This window comes from Poecilia latipinna, unplaced genomic scaffold, assembly GCF_001443285.1.
Source record: "Poecilia latipinna isolate Pla-1442-1.1 unplaced genomic scaffold, P_latipinna-1.0 Scaffold3955, whole genome shotgun sequence".
Lineage (NCBI taxonomy): Eukaryota > Metazoa > Chordata > Actinopteri > Cyprinodontiformes > Poeciliidae > Poecilia > Poecilia latipinna.
This window is the reverse complement of record NW_015116571.1, coordinates 5,049-19,858: the sequence shown is the minus strand read 5'-3', so window position 1 is coordinate 19,858 and position 14,810 is coordinate 5,049. Positions and strand designations below refer to the sequence as shown.

The window sequence follows — 14,810 nt, the reverse complement described above, 5'->3', positions numbered from 1 at the left end:
TATGATTCATTTAATGCTATGCAATGGGAAAAATACCTCAAAACCACTCATTCTTTTTTTCCCCTCGCTCTCTGTCGGCTTTACACTACACGCAGGCTCGTTGCCATAACAACTGTCAACAACGCAACTTCATGTATCAGGATTCAGCACCAAATACACTCAAACATTAACCTACATTAGAGCAGAACATTCAGTTCCTTACAGTTTTATGCTTTTAAACTTGTGTATTTTGCGATTATTAATAAGTGATCACTGTGGTTGATTAGCCACCGCCGCTAATAGCCACACTAACACAATCATTGTTGATTAGCTAATTTAAACACCTGCTCTACTGATGCTCTGTCAGTTTGTGTGTAGGTCACCTTTTTATTTCTAAGCTGAACAAAAACAGCTTAATTTCACAGCACATATATTGGTTAAGTGTTAAAGTCAAGCATAACTGACCTACTTCCCTCTCCCTTGCTATTTTTTTTTAATTAAAACTTTCTGACCTTGTTATCTAGTCTTAGTGTAGACGGTTCATACCAAAACACTGCATACTTCTTATTTCATATATGAGCTTACTTTCAGTCTAGCAAGGAAACGGGGGCAGTAACATGCATGGTGACATCATGCTGCAAGGAGTCTATAATTTAAAAAATTATAAGTAGCAAAAATATATTGTGATATTAGATTTTCCTCATATCGCCCAGCCCTAGTTCAGAGATGAGGTGGAAAACCACTGCAAACCAAATAAGACGGGATGAAGGGTAGGAATAAAGTTTAGGAGTTCACTCCCTAAGTTTAAACACTTACAGCAGAATGAAGTGACTTGGTAAATTTAAGGGCTATTACTTAATTTCATTGTTCATATGTAGTTAGTGAGGCGACAGTCAGTGGGTTTTTTTTCCACTGTGGTGAGGCAGGTCTTGGTGTCAATCACCTCGACATTTCTCATGACACACTGTCACAACATGGTGACAATTTTAGGAAATATGTAAAAAATAAAATAAAATTCTGAATGGCGTTAAAGCTACATACAATGCCATTCTGAACAGATACGCTCAGACAATTTTTGGACCCAAGTAAACCGGTTATTACAGACTTTTTTTTTTTTTTGTACCTCACATATGAAGATGAGAGGTGAAATATCTAAATCAAGACAATAAAATCTCCAGATATTCAAACCGAATGTCTGGACTTTATTTATTATTAAAGGGATGGGCCTATTGTGACCTATGTATGTGGTGTACTTGGTAGAAGCTGCCAGTTATAGTCATAGGAATGAACCGTTACCTTTTTTGAGGTCTTCTTAATGGCTCTGGAAGCTTTGCTTAGTGTGCTGTCCATATCCTTAGTGGTGACCTGCAGTGAGTCTGGCTCTGTGCACTGAATCAGATCCTCCTGGTTACAAGACAAAAATGAACACAACTTTAAACTCAATCTGATCAGTCTGAACCTGGAGAGTGTGATCAGTGGAGATGGCTACAGCAGAACCAACATGAAGAGACAGAGCAGCAAAAGGATGCAAGGCAGAGCTCTCATCCAGAGGGAAATTTGTCTCTGCAGAAGCTTTTTAACCAGAAAAGCTCTGTCTTGTTGGTATTCACACTGCACGCTGACCCAGTGAAAAAGAATTAGGAATGCAGTTGTGGGGTGACACAACGAATGGAGGACAACAACGCCCCCTGCTGCCTGCTCTCCTAAGTGCAGCAGCTTGGTTTCATTTACCAGAGTCAGAATGCGTCATGTTTCAGTGGCAGAAAGAAAACAACAAAACTGAACAATTAGCGCAACAAAAACATAGCCAGTCCGGTCCTCTGGATTATAATTTACACAAAAATCATTTATTCATATAATCAGATGGCCTCAATGCAACAGCTGTTGAGTTGTTTCTATGACAATTCAAACAGTATTCAAAAGACTACATCCAGTTTAAGGAATGGAGTATTTCTATTGATGCAACTGGAAAAAATAAAATAAAATGTTGCTGTTTTGTTAGCTCCCAGACTCATGATCTTATCTCACACATATAAGGAACCAAAGAGTTTCCTGATAATCATCGCCCGTCAATGTTTACAGACAGTTCACCCTGTATAACAAAAATCAACACACTAAATGCCACAAGAATGTTCTTCTGCTCCTTCTTGTGTCTGAACAGGCTGCAGCTGAACCTGCAGACTGCTTTGCAGTGAAATAGTAGAGCTAAATCTGTGGAAATCTGCAGTTGACCTTGAACATTTCTTCATCCACAACTATCAAGACGGGCTCTAAAATACTTTCTCCTCCAGTTTGACATTAGGGTGAAAGAAAAAACATGACATCAATTTGATTGTGAGGAAAACTTTTTCACTTTGAAGTGTGGAAAAACAAGTTGGTGAGGATGAGTTATTACAGCTCCGCTCTCGTCTCTGTGTCTGAGTTTTTCCCTTCTTTTAATTTGTGTGCGTGTGTGAGAGTGTGCTTTCGTGGGGGTGACATCTCACCGCATCAGCTCTGCAGATGGTGTTGGCAACATGACGACACAGAGTACGCAGCCAGTCACGTTTAACCATTTCCTCTCCGACCAGCTGGAAGCTGAACAACAAGTTCTCCTGTTCAGTGGGGGGACGGACCACCAGGGCAAATGCATTTACACATTCTGAGGAAGAGGAGGAGAGGCAAACAGGAGTAAGGAACATTCACACCGATACAGACGCATGACAGAGTTTAGAATTACAAGGAATAAAAGGACAGTACAAATATACCAGTTAAAAAAAAGAATATGACAAAAGTGTAAACAAGATGCACACTGATGATATCATGGGAGAAGAGCAAAAGCATTGATATGTTAAAATGCTAAGAAACTCTCCGAACTGGGTAGATATATAAGTTAGGATTAATTTAAAGTGAAAACAAAGATCCCAGTTTGTAAGTGCCAGACAACAAAATAAAGAACTGAGATTACCGCTGGGTATCTGAAGATGTACTATCATTTGCAGACTATTGAGCACACCTGAAAATAAGCTACACCCAAAAACTTTGAAAAGAAAAAGATAGTTGTTTGGGTTTCCCCCCCAGTGTATTATAAGCCTGGCGGACAGCCATGTTTTTCTAGGCCCCCGGCCAAGCTAAGCATCGCTTGTTTTAATTTTTAGAAAAATTAATAATTGAAAAAATAAAAATAAAAACACTTAGTTTTTTTGTTTATTTTGATAAATATTTAAGCCGGATTACAAGCGTCTCCGTTCTGAGCCTTTCACTTGCGGAGAAGATTTATTTAATCACACACCTAGCGCCTCTGCTGCTTTATTAAGTTTTCCTCAGGGCGGATCCCGCGCGCCTCCTTTCAGAACTGGACACAGGCTGACCCTGTATGGATATATTTACATCAACCCAGTGTGGGTAGTTATTTTTCTTCGGAGAACTCTATATCAAGGTAAGAGTTTAGAACGAACCGCGTTAGCTCTGGTTGCGCAGCTCTATGTGAACCGCAGGAATAACTTGTAGTCGCGTGTCTATTTGCAGTCATTTGCGCATTAAGCGAGTGGTGAGAATGATTTATCTTTGTAATGTGGACAGAATTATGTACGGCATTGACATCACGCTGCTCAGCGTGTGGCTCTGTCTTCCCTGTAAAGTTTATGTCTATGGTCCCGGTTCGCCGGAGCGTTAGTGGTTAACGAACCAGCGCTAATCTTACCATGCAGGTTCAGCCCGGTGAGGAGCTTTCGCGCTCGCCTCGTAGTCACGCATCACGCTGGTTTAATATTATTATTATTTTTACGGTTAAACGGTGCACCAAACCATATCAAATGCTTTGTCTATTTAGTCAGCCAGAGTTAATGCGCGCGGCGGCAGGGAGATCTAAAAAACTCGTCCCTCAAACTTGAGCAGCCAGAACAGTTTCTATGATTCTTATTAAAAACTCAGACACGAAATGGACGATTTACTAAAGCCACATTAGTAGCATTGAATTAAATCTTCCGTTTGTTGTGCATCGCTGCGCAATTAACTCATCATGCAGGGCCAGTCCAAGGCTATATGAGGTTTGAGCAGAACTTAACTTAGGGGCCCCACCTGCTGCTAAAAACATCAGCACCTCTAACAGCTTCTGTGTTAGATTTAGTGAAATCTAGGAGAAGGGGAGTAGTTTAATTGGCCAACCTAAAAAGCAATAAATTATAATTACAGTTTACTAATTTGTATTTTTGAACAAACCGAGCTCAAACTCAAAGTTTAAAGTCACAGCATCAGATTGTTGCTGTGATAACAAACCAATCTAACTCTGAATATTGTTCTTTGAACTTTTACAGCTCCTTAAAATCTTAAATTTAAATGTTAACCAATGTAAATCTTAATATATGTATGCTGAAACCATTAAATCAAATTCAGCAGCATTGATAATTTCAATAAACAAATGCTACATTTATATATCTGTGATCTATGTTAAAATATCAGCATTTATAGGGCCCCTGAAGTCCTGGGGGGCCTGATGGAGCCGCTGACTTAATTTGGTTTAAACAGAAGTGCAAATAATTGATATTCATTTTAACTGTATTTTTTGATTTGTTGTTTTTAAGACTAGTTGTGGATTTAAATAGCGCTTCACAAGTAATGTTTTCCCGTAACATATAAATACCAAGTAATATTTTTACTTTTCCTGTCTACTCAACACCTTTAATACAAAAACACAATATATATAAACACACACACACACACACACACACACACACACACACACACACACACACACAGGGGCGCCCCCTGGAATCTTGAGCCACATGACAAAGAAAATTTACTTGGGTCCCCCCCGCGCAGCTGCTGTTACAATTTGGAGTCTATCTGACCCATCAAAACGTCACAATTTTAAAGTCTTGCAACTGCTTGCTTTCTTCGGTCCAATACTGATACTAGCACAATATTTACTGCTCATGAATTTTACATGCAACAGTCCAAATACTGCATGCAAATAGGTTGCTTAAATTTTTTCTATTAGTTTTAGATTACTGAAATGTCTCTCCCCACGAGCAACAGTCATAGGCAACATGCAAAATATACATGAAGCAATCCAGACTTCTCAAAAAAAATGCTACATAGTTGCATTTTATTCAAGCTGCAGTAGATAACTTTAATAAAAAAAATGTTTTCTCCATATTTGTTAAAGCTGTCACCTTGTCGTGCCAGTTTGTTATGAGACAGATAATCTGTGAAAACAATCAATCTCCTCCACCTGCTCCCTGAGCTACTATTACTGACTAAAGCCACAGTCGTTCTTGTCATCTACTGACTGCTGCTCAACACTGTCACCGTCAAGCACTCCAAGCAAGAACAAACCTCTTCATGCAGATCCTATGGGTGTTCAGGGTAAAGATTTTTTGGTCTGGGAGGGGTAACATTTCATTTTTACTGCTAAAAACAATTTTAGAAAACACTATATAATTAAGTTTGTAATTGACAGGGCCCCTTTTTTTTAAATTTCTATGAACAAAAAAAAAAAAATTGTGGAGGGCCCCGTTGGTCAGGGGCCCTTGGAATTGTCATAACTGTCCCCCTTGTACGGCAACCCTGTATGTATATGTATATATAAATATGTATAGGAGGTGTCTCTCACTCCTGAATCAGCACAGCCTCTCAACTCGTCTTGTCCTTTCCGCTGACCTGTGTTAATTAACACACAGTTCCTGTGACCGCACTGACAGACTGGACACACATGGGCTACTAAGGGTCAAACAGCTGTTATTTTTTACATATTTATTTATTTACATATATATATCTCGATGGCTACCTCCATTTTACACAGTTGCATTACAGCCTGACTATGTGCGCAATGGAAACTAATGGAGTGGCCTAGCAGTCCAAAGACTAATTGCATCTTTAGAGTTGGATCTATGCATGTTCACATGAGGGGTTAATGCTTAATGTGGGTCACCTTCAGTGTCGTGCAGATCCAGCACTCTGCGAATCTGCGACAGCGGCATGAGAGCGATGTGCTTCAGCGGAGGGGGAGGCCTGGTCTGCCCCACTGGACTTTTAAAAGTATTGATCACTTTGTGACGCTTCCTGGCAATCTGCAGACACGCAGTTTCACAAACATAACAAGACAGCAATGCGAGAGAAAGAAAAACAGAGCCAATTTCAAAGTTCCAACCTGTGTGTGTGGGTGCAGCTAGGAGTGTGTGAAAAGCTGCAGAGGTTTACTTAATAAATCAATGACCCTTTCATGGAGGTAAATGACGCGAGTCATTACTGTCACATTAATTATGTGGCCAGAGCGAAGACAGGGAGGACAAAAATCAAAACACATTACAGGTTGAGATGAAATCAACAGTTGCTGATGATTGAGGGGAGAAGCGAGACCACCCTCTGTGAGAGCAGCCGGTCTACATGCAGGCTGTGTGAAACAGCCCGTCAGAACGCACATGCAGGGCTCTGGCTGATTAGGAGGTGTCTCTCACTCCTGAATCAGCACAACCTCTCAACTTGACTTGTCCTTTCTGCTAACCTGTGTTAATTACGACACAGTTCCTGTGACCACACTGACAGACTGGACACACATGGGCTACTAAGGGTCAAACAGCTGTTATACAACTGCTGTTATCTGAGCAAATAGACAAACAAATCAGAACCAGGAGGAGGGACTTAGCGTTGCCAATCACCCTGGTGACCCTCACATTGCCCCCCCTTGCTTTCTGCTGCTGTACAGCAGGTTCGCCAAAGCAGAGTCTCCTTAGCTATGAATGCTAAGGCTAGTCAGCAGGGACACCAATGATAAAATGGTTTTCTGGAACAGTAAGTTGTTATTCTGCCATTAGCACATTGAGCAGCAGTTTAATAAATATGAAAAGGAAAAAAAATAAATAAAATCTCATTGGTTTGATCCTACAGCTGTCACTTTTTGTTTCCGCTCATTAATTTTGTGTCATGTTGAAAGAAACAGCTGAAAAAATCCTTCAAAACCCTTTACAGACAGATGAGTAGGGCTAAAACATTGGTCAGATATGACAACATAATGATAATGAAGTTCAGATTCATGAGTCATCACCTCCAGGCAGTCATTAAAGAGAAAGAGTGTGACGTGTTCGCCGCGGTCACATGGCTCGTCTCCCAGAGCAATGGTTTCCACTCGATGCACCAGGCTGCGATGGGACGACAGCAGGTTGGCCTGAGAACAGAACGGCAACAACAGGAACAAGTTATGTGAGCTGTGACATACAGCTCACTGCTGCCCACTGCTAGATGCTTTACCCCTCCTGTTATATTGCGAGTCAAATTGACCCGTTTTATAGTTTAAAAAATAGTTGGAAGTATTTTTTCTACGTGAAACTTTTTCTATTTGTCTTAATAGGTACACTATACATGTAAATTGAAAATAGTTCATTCTAGACATTTGCAACCTGTTGGATTTTGACCCGGGAGTCACGTTGAAGGGTAAAAAAGGTAAAAAAATGTCCAATTCTATACGTTTCCTTGCAACTATGAACCATATTTCACCACATATACATGCATATGTGCACACACACAAGCCCACTTTCTCACTATTCTCTTTACTTCACTAGGAAACTGCAAAAAAGCAGGTGTTCATACAACTTTTGATGGGAACCTTTTTTGTTCCCTTGGGGCAAACTCCACCCACACTGAGTGGACACTCAGCAGAAGTGGGGGGAAACATAAATACTCTCTGCATGACTTATTTGTCCTGATTTTAATCAGCGGGTCAATTTGACCCAGAACAGTATACGTGTCTCAAGTTCAATTATAAAGATCATCCCTTGAAAAAAGATTAAAATTGTAATATCAAATTTTTTTTAATGAAAGATCATTTTCAAAGATAATTGTTTTTTGTGTGTAGGGTTTTTCAGTGGACATAAAAAAAATTAAATTACATTTTTTATGTCCAAATGAGTAAACTGTTGTCATTGATCCTTCATTTGTGAGAAATTAAAAAAAAAAAAAACATAATTGTACAAATATTGATTGAAATGGTTAGTATTGGAATTAATAATCAGATGCAAAAATGTTTTGGAGGATTTTTTTGGTTTCTGACACTATTGCATAATTAAAGGCTCCACGGGTCAAACTGACCCAGGAACATTATTGCTGTACCTCAGAAACGAACATAACAGGAGGGTTAACAGACAACTAGACGGCTAAATTACTGTATGATAGAAAACATGCCAACAGCAGCAATCTGCAAACTTACAGGACATCCATCAACTTCATAGACAACATCAAAGATTTGTTTCTGGCCTTCAGTCTTCCTCTTGTCCTCATTGATGTGTCTGCAGAATTGAGAGAGGTAAAAAGGAGACCACCAGTCAAAAACTAGACAAAACAATCACTTTCTATTTTAAACAGATTTGCATTCCAATTTTTCATTTTGCAAAGGTGCTACCATCCAGTAAAGACATCTGGAACCAGACGTCTAACTCTGAACCCTCTTCGTGGGACAACTTCCACTCATGCACTTTGTGCTTGGAAACCAGACTGCAGGTGTGAATCCAGTTATGTACCCATGTGAAATAAAAAAGCAGGGGAACTCTGTTTTGTGCATGTTTACTGAAAATATAAAACATTTGCAGTACATTTTGTTCCTGTAAACAGGATATGTCGCCGTGGATACATTGTGACACCTTTTAAACAGAAAAGAACTGACTATTTAATTCTGATTCTAAAACTGATTATTTAAGCTTGGAAAAAAGTTTTTATTTGTAAAACATAATTACAAATAAAGGTCTGTTTACAGATATGAAGCAAAAAAAAACAAAAACTAAGCGAGTTTCCACTTGCAAGTATGAATTATGACAAGATGTTTCTTCCTCTCAGCTGATTGGTCAGTTTAACAACCCAATCAGAACAGATTGGATGTGGCTGTCAGGAAGACAAGAAGGAACTTTTTATATCTGCACCTCTGGAAATTACAGAGTATAATATCCTAACATGATTTTCAAAAATCCTGCTTTGTCTTCTAAATGTTCTTCGCTTTTCGCACCACTTTTGGTACCAGGAATTATATATTTTCTCTCCAAAATTAAAATAACCTGATAGAAGTTGATAATAGCTATAAAATGTATACCAAGTAATTTTTGTTTAGTTGAAAATAAAAATATTAAATTAAAATAAATCTAGAAAACACCATGACATTACAACTGCAGCCTGCAGTCATGACATCATGCTTCTTTACAGTGTTTTATAACCACAACCTCATGGAGCATTGATCTGCAGAGAAACAGATAGAGTGATAAAAACAAACTTAGATATTGGCAAATGTCTTATTTGATCCTTTTCATGAGATCATTTTCTTTTTGTTTTATTAAATAGAATTTGACCAGAACTTCACAGAAATAAAATTTATACTAGAAAACAACTCCTAGGCTCCTGGAAGATATATATTATTACCTTAAAGTCCAAGAAGTATCTACTAATCATCAGCAGATGACTTCTAATCTTATTGGTCTAAATTATTTCAAAAACAGATGAAACGGCTGAAAAAAGTTTAGCACACAAAATAGTAAAAGGTCAGTCGTTTCAACTCACGTCATCACTTCCTTTAGGGACTCTATTGCTCTTTCCAGAGTTATCTTGTCTGGGTTGTCATCTGATGTGTGTTTCTTTATGTCTACAATCAGGATGAAAAGGGAAAGTTTGATGACAGGTGTGCAGGAGGAGACGGAACATCACAGCGACAGAGAGCATCCTCGGAGGAACAGACAAAGTCAGCAGAGAGAACAGGCTGATGGCAGGTGTGGAAGGAGACAAATCCAGAAATTAAACGATAAGCATGGAGATCAGAGGGAAATATTTATAGTGTGTGTGTTACCACTGAGGAGGAGGGCCACACTTGGCAGTCTCTGCACTGGTCTGATGAGCAGCTCTGCAAGTGTCTGCCTGCCGCACTCTGGCTTGGCCTGGTTGATCTGTTGGTTCAACAAGTTTTTAAATCAAGCTTCAATTAGGAAGACATGAGGAAAGCAGAGGAATCAAGTCAGCTTTTTACAGAAAAGACTGAACCTGATGCCTAATCCAGTCACCACAGGATCAAGTTACTTTCAGGACAATAGGAAATGGTATCATTATCTTGGATAACTGTTACAAGAGTAAGTTACCTTCATGAAGAAATTGAAAACTTTAAATGAAGAAATGCACTGTGATGTGCAGCAACAGCCTTCTGCCGTGTTCTGTGTGATTCAGCCAGTCAGTCTCCTGTTTTATCTGAACTATTTCAATTACAGAGGGAAACCAGCAGAGAGCCAAGGAACCCAGATCTGAACATGAAGACTAAGAGCAGGACATGCTCCCTCATCTCCAGAAGCACACAGCATTTAAAGACAAACGTCCTCAAAGCAACAGAAACATTTTCTCATTTAGTGGACCTGAACACAACAGGACTAAACCAAGTGAACAGACTCACCTTGAGGAAAGCATGGAAACGGGCCTTCTGTTTTTCACATCGAACAATGGTTTCTTTGCTCATCTCAAAGAAGTTTACAAATGGGGGATAGGCCTTCACCAACTCTTTAGACTGAGCAAAGAAAAATTATAAACAAGTATACATTAAAAAAACCCTCCTAGTACAGATTTATTGTGTCATAAACAACCAAATACCACTAGAAATATGTCAATATTTAGGTAAAAACATCATCTTACTATTAAAAATCTAAACTCACGTATTTGAGAATGATGTCTCCAACACTTCTGCCTTCTGACCAGTCTGTGAGGAGCTCCTCAAGGTCATTCTGGAGAGCAAATATTTCATCAAACATTCAGAAATTCCACAATCACCCAGGAGACAGAAAATCTGGTTGACAATCAAAAACTACCTTTATTCTGGTGTGAACCTCATAGATTTCTGGGATGCTGCCAAAGATGGTCTTAATTTCCTCCTGGGCCAAGATGGGCCCACCGACCTGGCCCTCTTTTTCTAATGGATGCTTGAAAAGCTGCAGAGATTATCAGAGAGAAGAGCATGTTTACAGCTGGGAGAAAGATCCAACTCCCCTTCTTCTGTGTTTCACATCATTCTACTGATTTTAACATTTAAGACAACCTGGACAAACTCGCTGACAGATCTGCCCACCAGCTCGCATCTGCATGTATAATGTTCACCCCACTGTTGACAAATTAGCAACTTTTTCACTATATTTAGCGACCTTCCAGAAAATAAATCAGTCATCAGGCTTTTAAAAGATTGATGAACAGCCAGGAGAATCACACAGAATGAGAAGCAAAACTTCTGTTATGGGATTTTGTCTGCACTTGACTTAAAGATTAGAGGTGAAATGTTCATTCAATGGTGCATTTTTTCATAAACACAAATCACCCCTTGTTAAAATTATACATTTATTATAAATAGTACATATAAAAATTTACTTTAGTAAAGCAGAGCTCTGAGCTTTGTAAGCCTTTTCAGACTAATGGATTGAAACATGAGGTTGTTTTGACATCTTTCAGTTTAACTGATGTTGGAGTTCATTATGATAAATAAACTGAACATTCCTGGTAGGCAACCTGGAATTAAGTGTTAGCTTCCTGGAAGCTGGAATCGAACCTGCAACCTTCCAACATGGAATCTGCAGTAGAGTACTGTCCTCTGGTTATCTTAATCTGTTATTAATATTTAACTAATTATCTGAAAAATAATTTATGTGGGTTGAATAAAAATAACTGCAAGATACAATAATATTTGAAGGGAGAACTAAACTTTGCATCATGTACAAAATAATCAGGGATGAAGCTGAATTATTTCTCAAAAACATGAACAAAAACATAAGCAGTTTTTTTTTTTTTTTTAAGGATTCAGAGGAGAAAGGATCAGAGTCGTGTTCTTCTTCACTGGGTTGTCTGATGAGTACCATCCCCCCACCCTCCAGCTGGTAGCCAGTGTGTGAAGAAGAGTTGGAGCTGCTAACAGAGAACACCCACCTGCAGGACGGTGTTTAAGATGTCTACATAGTTGCTTTCGGTCTGATAGAGCTCCTTGGAGACCTGCCACCTGGCTGACTGCTTGGAAACCACCGGAGTTGAACTTTTAGAAGGTTTTGAACTCTCTGGAGGAAGACAGAATGGTTTTTTAACAGGACAAGACTTCCAGATGTCTTGTACACCCTTTTTAATTAACATAACTTCCAGGTTCCGCTTTAAACCTTGTAATATGAAAAGAATGATGGAGTGTTCATATAGCCAGGGAGATGCAGGAGAATCACTTTGGTGTTGACCGTTTCAGGACTCATTCAGCTTCTAACATAATACTCAGTAAAATCATGATGTATTTGATACTGATCAACAAGATAACCTGCTATTTTTGATAAATGTTTCGGATTTTTCTTTTAACTTGTTAATTTGCCCCTTTTATTCCTAATTTGTGTCATTTCATACTTTGTATGAATCTGCATGTTTTCATGTGTTTGCCACTTTGCCACCAATAACTCATAATTTCTCCACTGAGAACATATAAAAGATATTTCTATTAAAAAATGTAGTTATATCAGTGAGTATTGTAAGTTCAGTTTTCATTAATCAGTTTTTTTTTTTCTTTTTCTAAAACTGATTTAAACTGAATGTCACTGAGAAGGTGACCCAATGATACCTGCTTCATTCTAAGGGCTGAGGTTATCCTAAATCATCTTCGTAGTTATGCTGCTACAGGCTCAGGGTGCTTTCTTCTTCTTCCACTCTCCAGTTTGCATTGTTTGCTGTTACTTCAAATGTTAACTTTATGTTTTCCCTCAGTTATTTTTCTCTCCATGGAAGATACATCTGTCTGGCATTCCGTTTCGCTGTGATTCCTTCCTGGAGAAGGACATCGGCTGAGATAATGCTGCATCAATCAACGGTACTTCCTCTCCTGCTTTAATGTTTTACTCATCGTTAACACTCAAAGTAATCCTACATTAGTTCATCTGTTTCTTTTTGTTTTTCTGCTCTGTCTTCTCAAACCTCCAGTTGGCCATGGCAGATGGCCACTTGTCTTGAGCTAGGTTCTGGTTCTGCTGGAGGTTTCTTCCTGTTAAAGGGGAGGTTTTCCTCTCCATTGTCACTACATGCATGCTTGTATGAAGGATTGTTGTACAGCAACAGTGATTATCTGCTGTTGTCACATGCTCGTCATACTGATTAATAACCAGGATTAATTGATATGAATGTGTGGTTGAACTTACATGACTTTTTGTAAAGTGTCTGATGACAATATTTGATCCCAATTGCTATGAAAATAAACTGAACTTAATACAAACACAGGTTCAGTCAAGAACTTTGTGGAAGTTGGATATTTAGTGGGGCTGCACAGTGGCGCAGTTGGTAGCACTGTTGCTACAAACCCCATTTGTTTTCTGGATAGTGATCTCTAAACGTGCCGTCACACATGGCTGTTGGCTCATCACAGACCGAACCTGAAAACAGAAGCTAACCTGCACACGTTCCTTGCAGCTGATCTTCAGAGGTTTGCTGACCAGCACTCCTGTGGGACCTTTCTCTCCTCTTTTCCCTGCCTGACCTAGACCTCCTTTCTCTGGTTTTCCTTCTTCTTATCCTAGCCCTGGTCACAGTACTGTCCTCTAATCTGTCTTCTGGAATAAAGATGGGTAGGTATGATTCTCTCATGACAGTGAAAAAATGTGTAGAGCTGTCTGAGTTATTTCATATTCTTCTCTGGGTGAGGAAAAGGAGCAGATTGGTGTCGTTCTCACCTCCTAATGCCTTGCAGGTTTCAGGGGTGTTGGAGATGTCCACCAGAGAGCCAATAGACAGGGAGTGCTCTGCTGACGGCCTTTTACGTGGTGGTGGAAAGGGGGAGATCTCCGTTTCCTTGGTGAGCTGAGCAAGGGTGTCCCTGAGACGCCGGCGCTTGCGATTGGAAGTGGGAGTGGTGAGAGATAGCAGGGACACGGCTTTCTTCATCGTGGGACTGTCGTTCTGCAGTACAGATCAGCAACTGGTTTGTCTACATCTGGTCATGCACTTATATTGTGGCTACAAGTTCTTTTCTACTGTGTGTGAGAGGTTAAACATACTCACCTTTTCATACAGGTACATGGACTCTCCAGCTCGAGCGTCCATCTGAATGCTTCCCCAGAACCACTTCAGCACAGAAATGGCCATTAACAATGTAGACATGAACAACCAGACCACAGTCCTCAGTCGATTACAAACAGGAAAGATGAACAGTTTGCACTAATGTGGTTTAACAACAGGATCCTGATAAGGTTTTAGTGAAGAAAAGAAGTTAATAAAGCTTTTTTTAAATATATGATAGAATCTTAAGGGACTTGGCAGAGGACTAGACATGGACAGATCTGGACTCTGTCCTGTTACTGAAAAATGTTTATAATGGGAATTGGAGACAATGTGCCCAATCCAGGCGCAGATCTATTCAGTCTAATTCTATGCTTTGTGCTCTGTACAACATCATGCTTATGTAGTTATTATATTTAGAATTCCTAATACCACTTCAAGAACCAGTTGAAAGGTTTGTTGCATTTTATTTTTACATATTTGACTGAGGTAGCCAGCCTAGTTTCAGTTTCTGTATTTGACACTGACTGTTTATACTCCTAATTGCCCTTACAAAACAAATGAAAGTCATATTTTTACGTTTGACCAAGCTTGTGAATCTGTTGGTGTACTTAAGTGTACTATACTGGTGCAGCAATATCAAATAAATTTGTAATTCAGTACATTAATGTTTGGGTTTAGAAAAAGAAAGTCAATTCAGCTCTAGTTTTCTGAATGAGAGTACATTGGCCAATACTAAACCTCAGACATCAGTATTTGAAGTGAAAACAGTGAACTGGTGCATCCCTACAAAGAACCTGGTTTTGTATTATCTCCCTCAGTCGGTTTTCCCCTTTATGTAT

General features: G+C 39.3%; 1 protein-coding gene across 1 annotated transcript in view; it reads right to left on the bottom strand.

The window, feature by feature from the left end:
• The window catches only part of ect2 (epithelial cell transforming 2), a 27,706-nt gene extending 13,636 nt beyond the window's left edge, over positions 1-14,070 (bottom strand). Inside the window, exons 1-14 of the mRNA XM_015025113.1 lie at positions 13,972-14,070; positions 13,644-13,869; positions 13,365-13,523; positions 11,881-12,005; positions 10,779-10,898; positions 10,626-10,694; positions 10,370-10,480; positions 9,779-9,875; positions 9,496-9,577; positions 8,162-8,240; positions 7,004-7,123; positions 5,891-6,029; positions 2,466-2,620; positions 1,276-1,383 (exon numbers count right to left, since the gene is read on the bottom strand). Coding sequence (XP_014880599.1) covers positions 1,276-1,383; positions 2,466-2,620; positions 5,891-6,029; positions 7,004-7,123; positions 8,162-8,240; positions 9,496-9,577; positions 9,779-9,875; positions 10,370-10,480; positions 10,626-10,694; positions 10,779-10,898; positions 11,881-12,005; positions 13,365-13,523; positions 13,644-13,869; positions 13,972-14,070 — 1,689 coding nt within the window. The remainder of the gene's footprint in view (positions 1-1,275; positions 1,384-2,465; positions 2,621-5,890; positions 6,030-7,003; positions 7,124-8,161; positions 8,241-9,495; positions 9,578-9,778; positions 9,876-10,369; positions 10,481-10,625; positions 10,695-10,778; positions 10,899-11,880; positions 12,006-13,364; positions 13,524-13,643; positions 13,870-13,971) is intronic.
• Between the last annotated feature and the right edge of the window lie 740 nt (positions 14,071-14,810).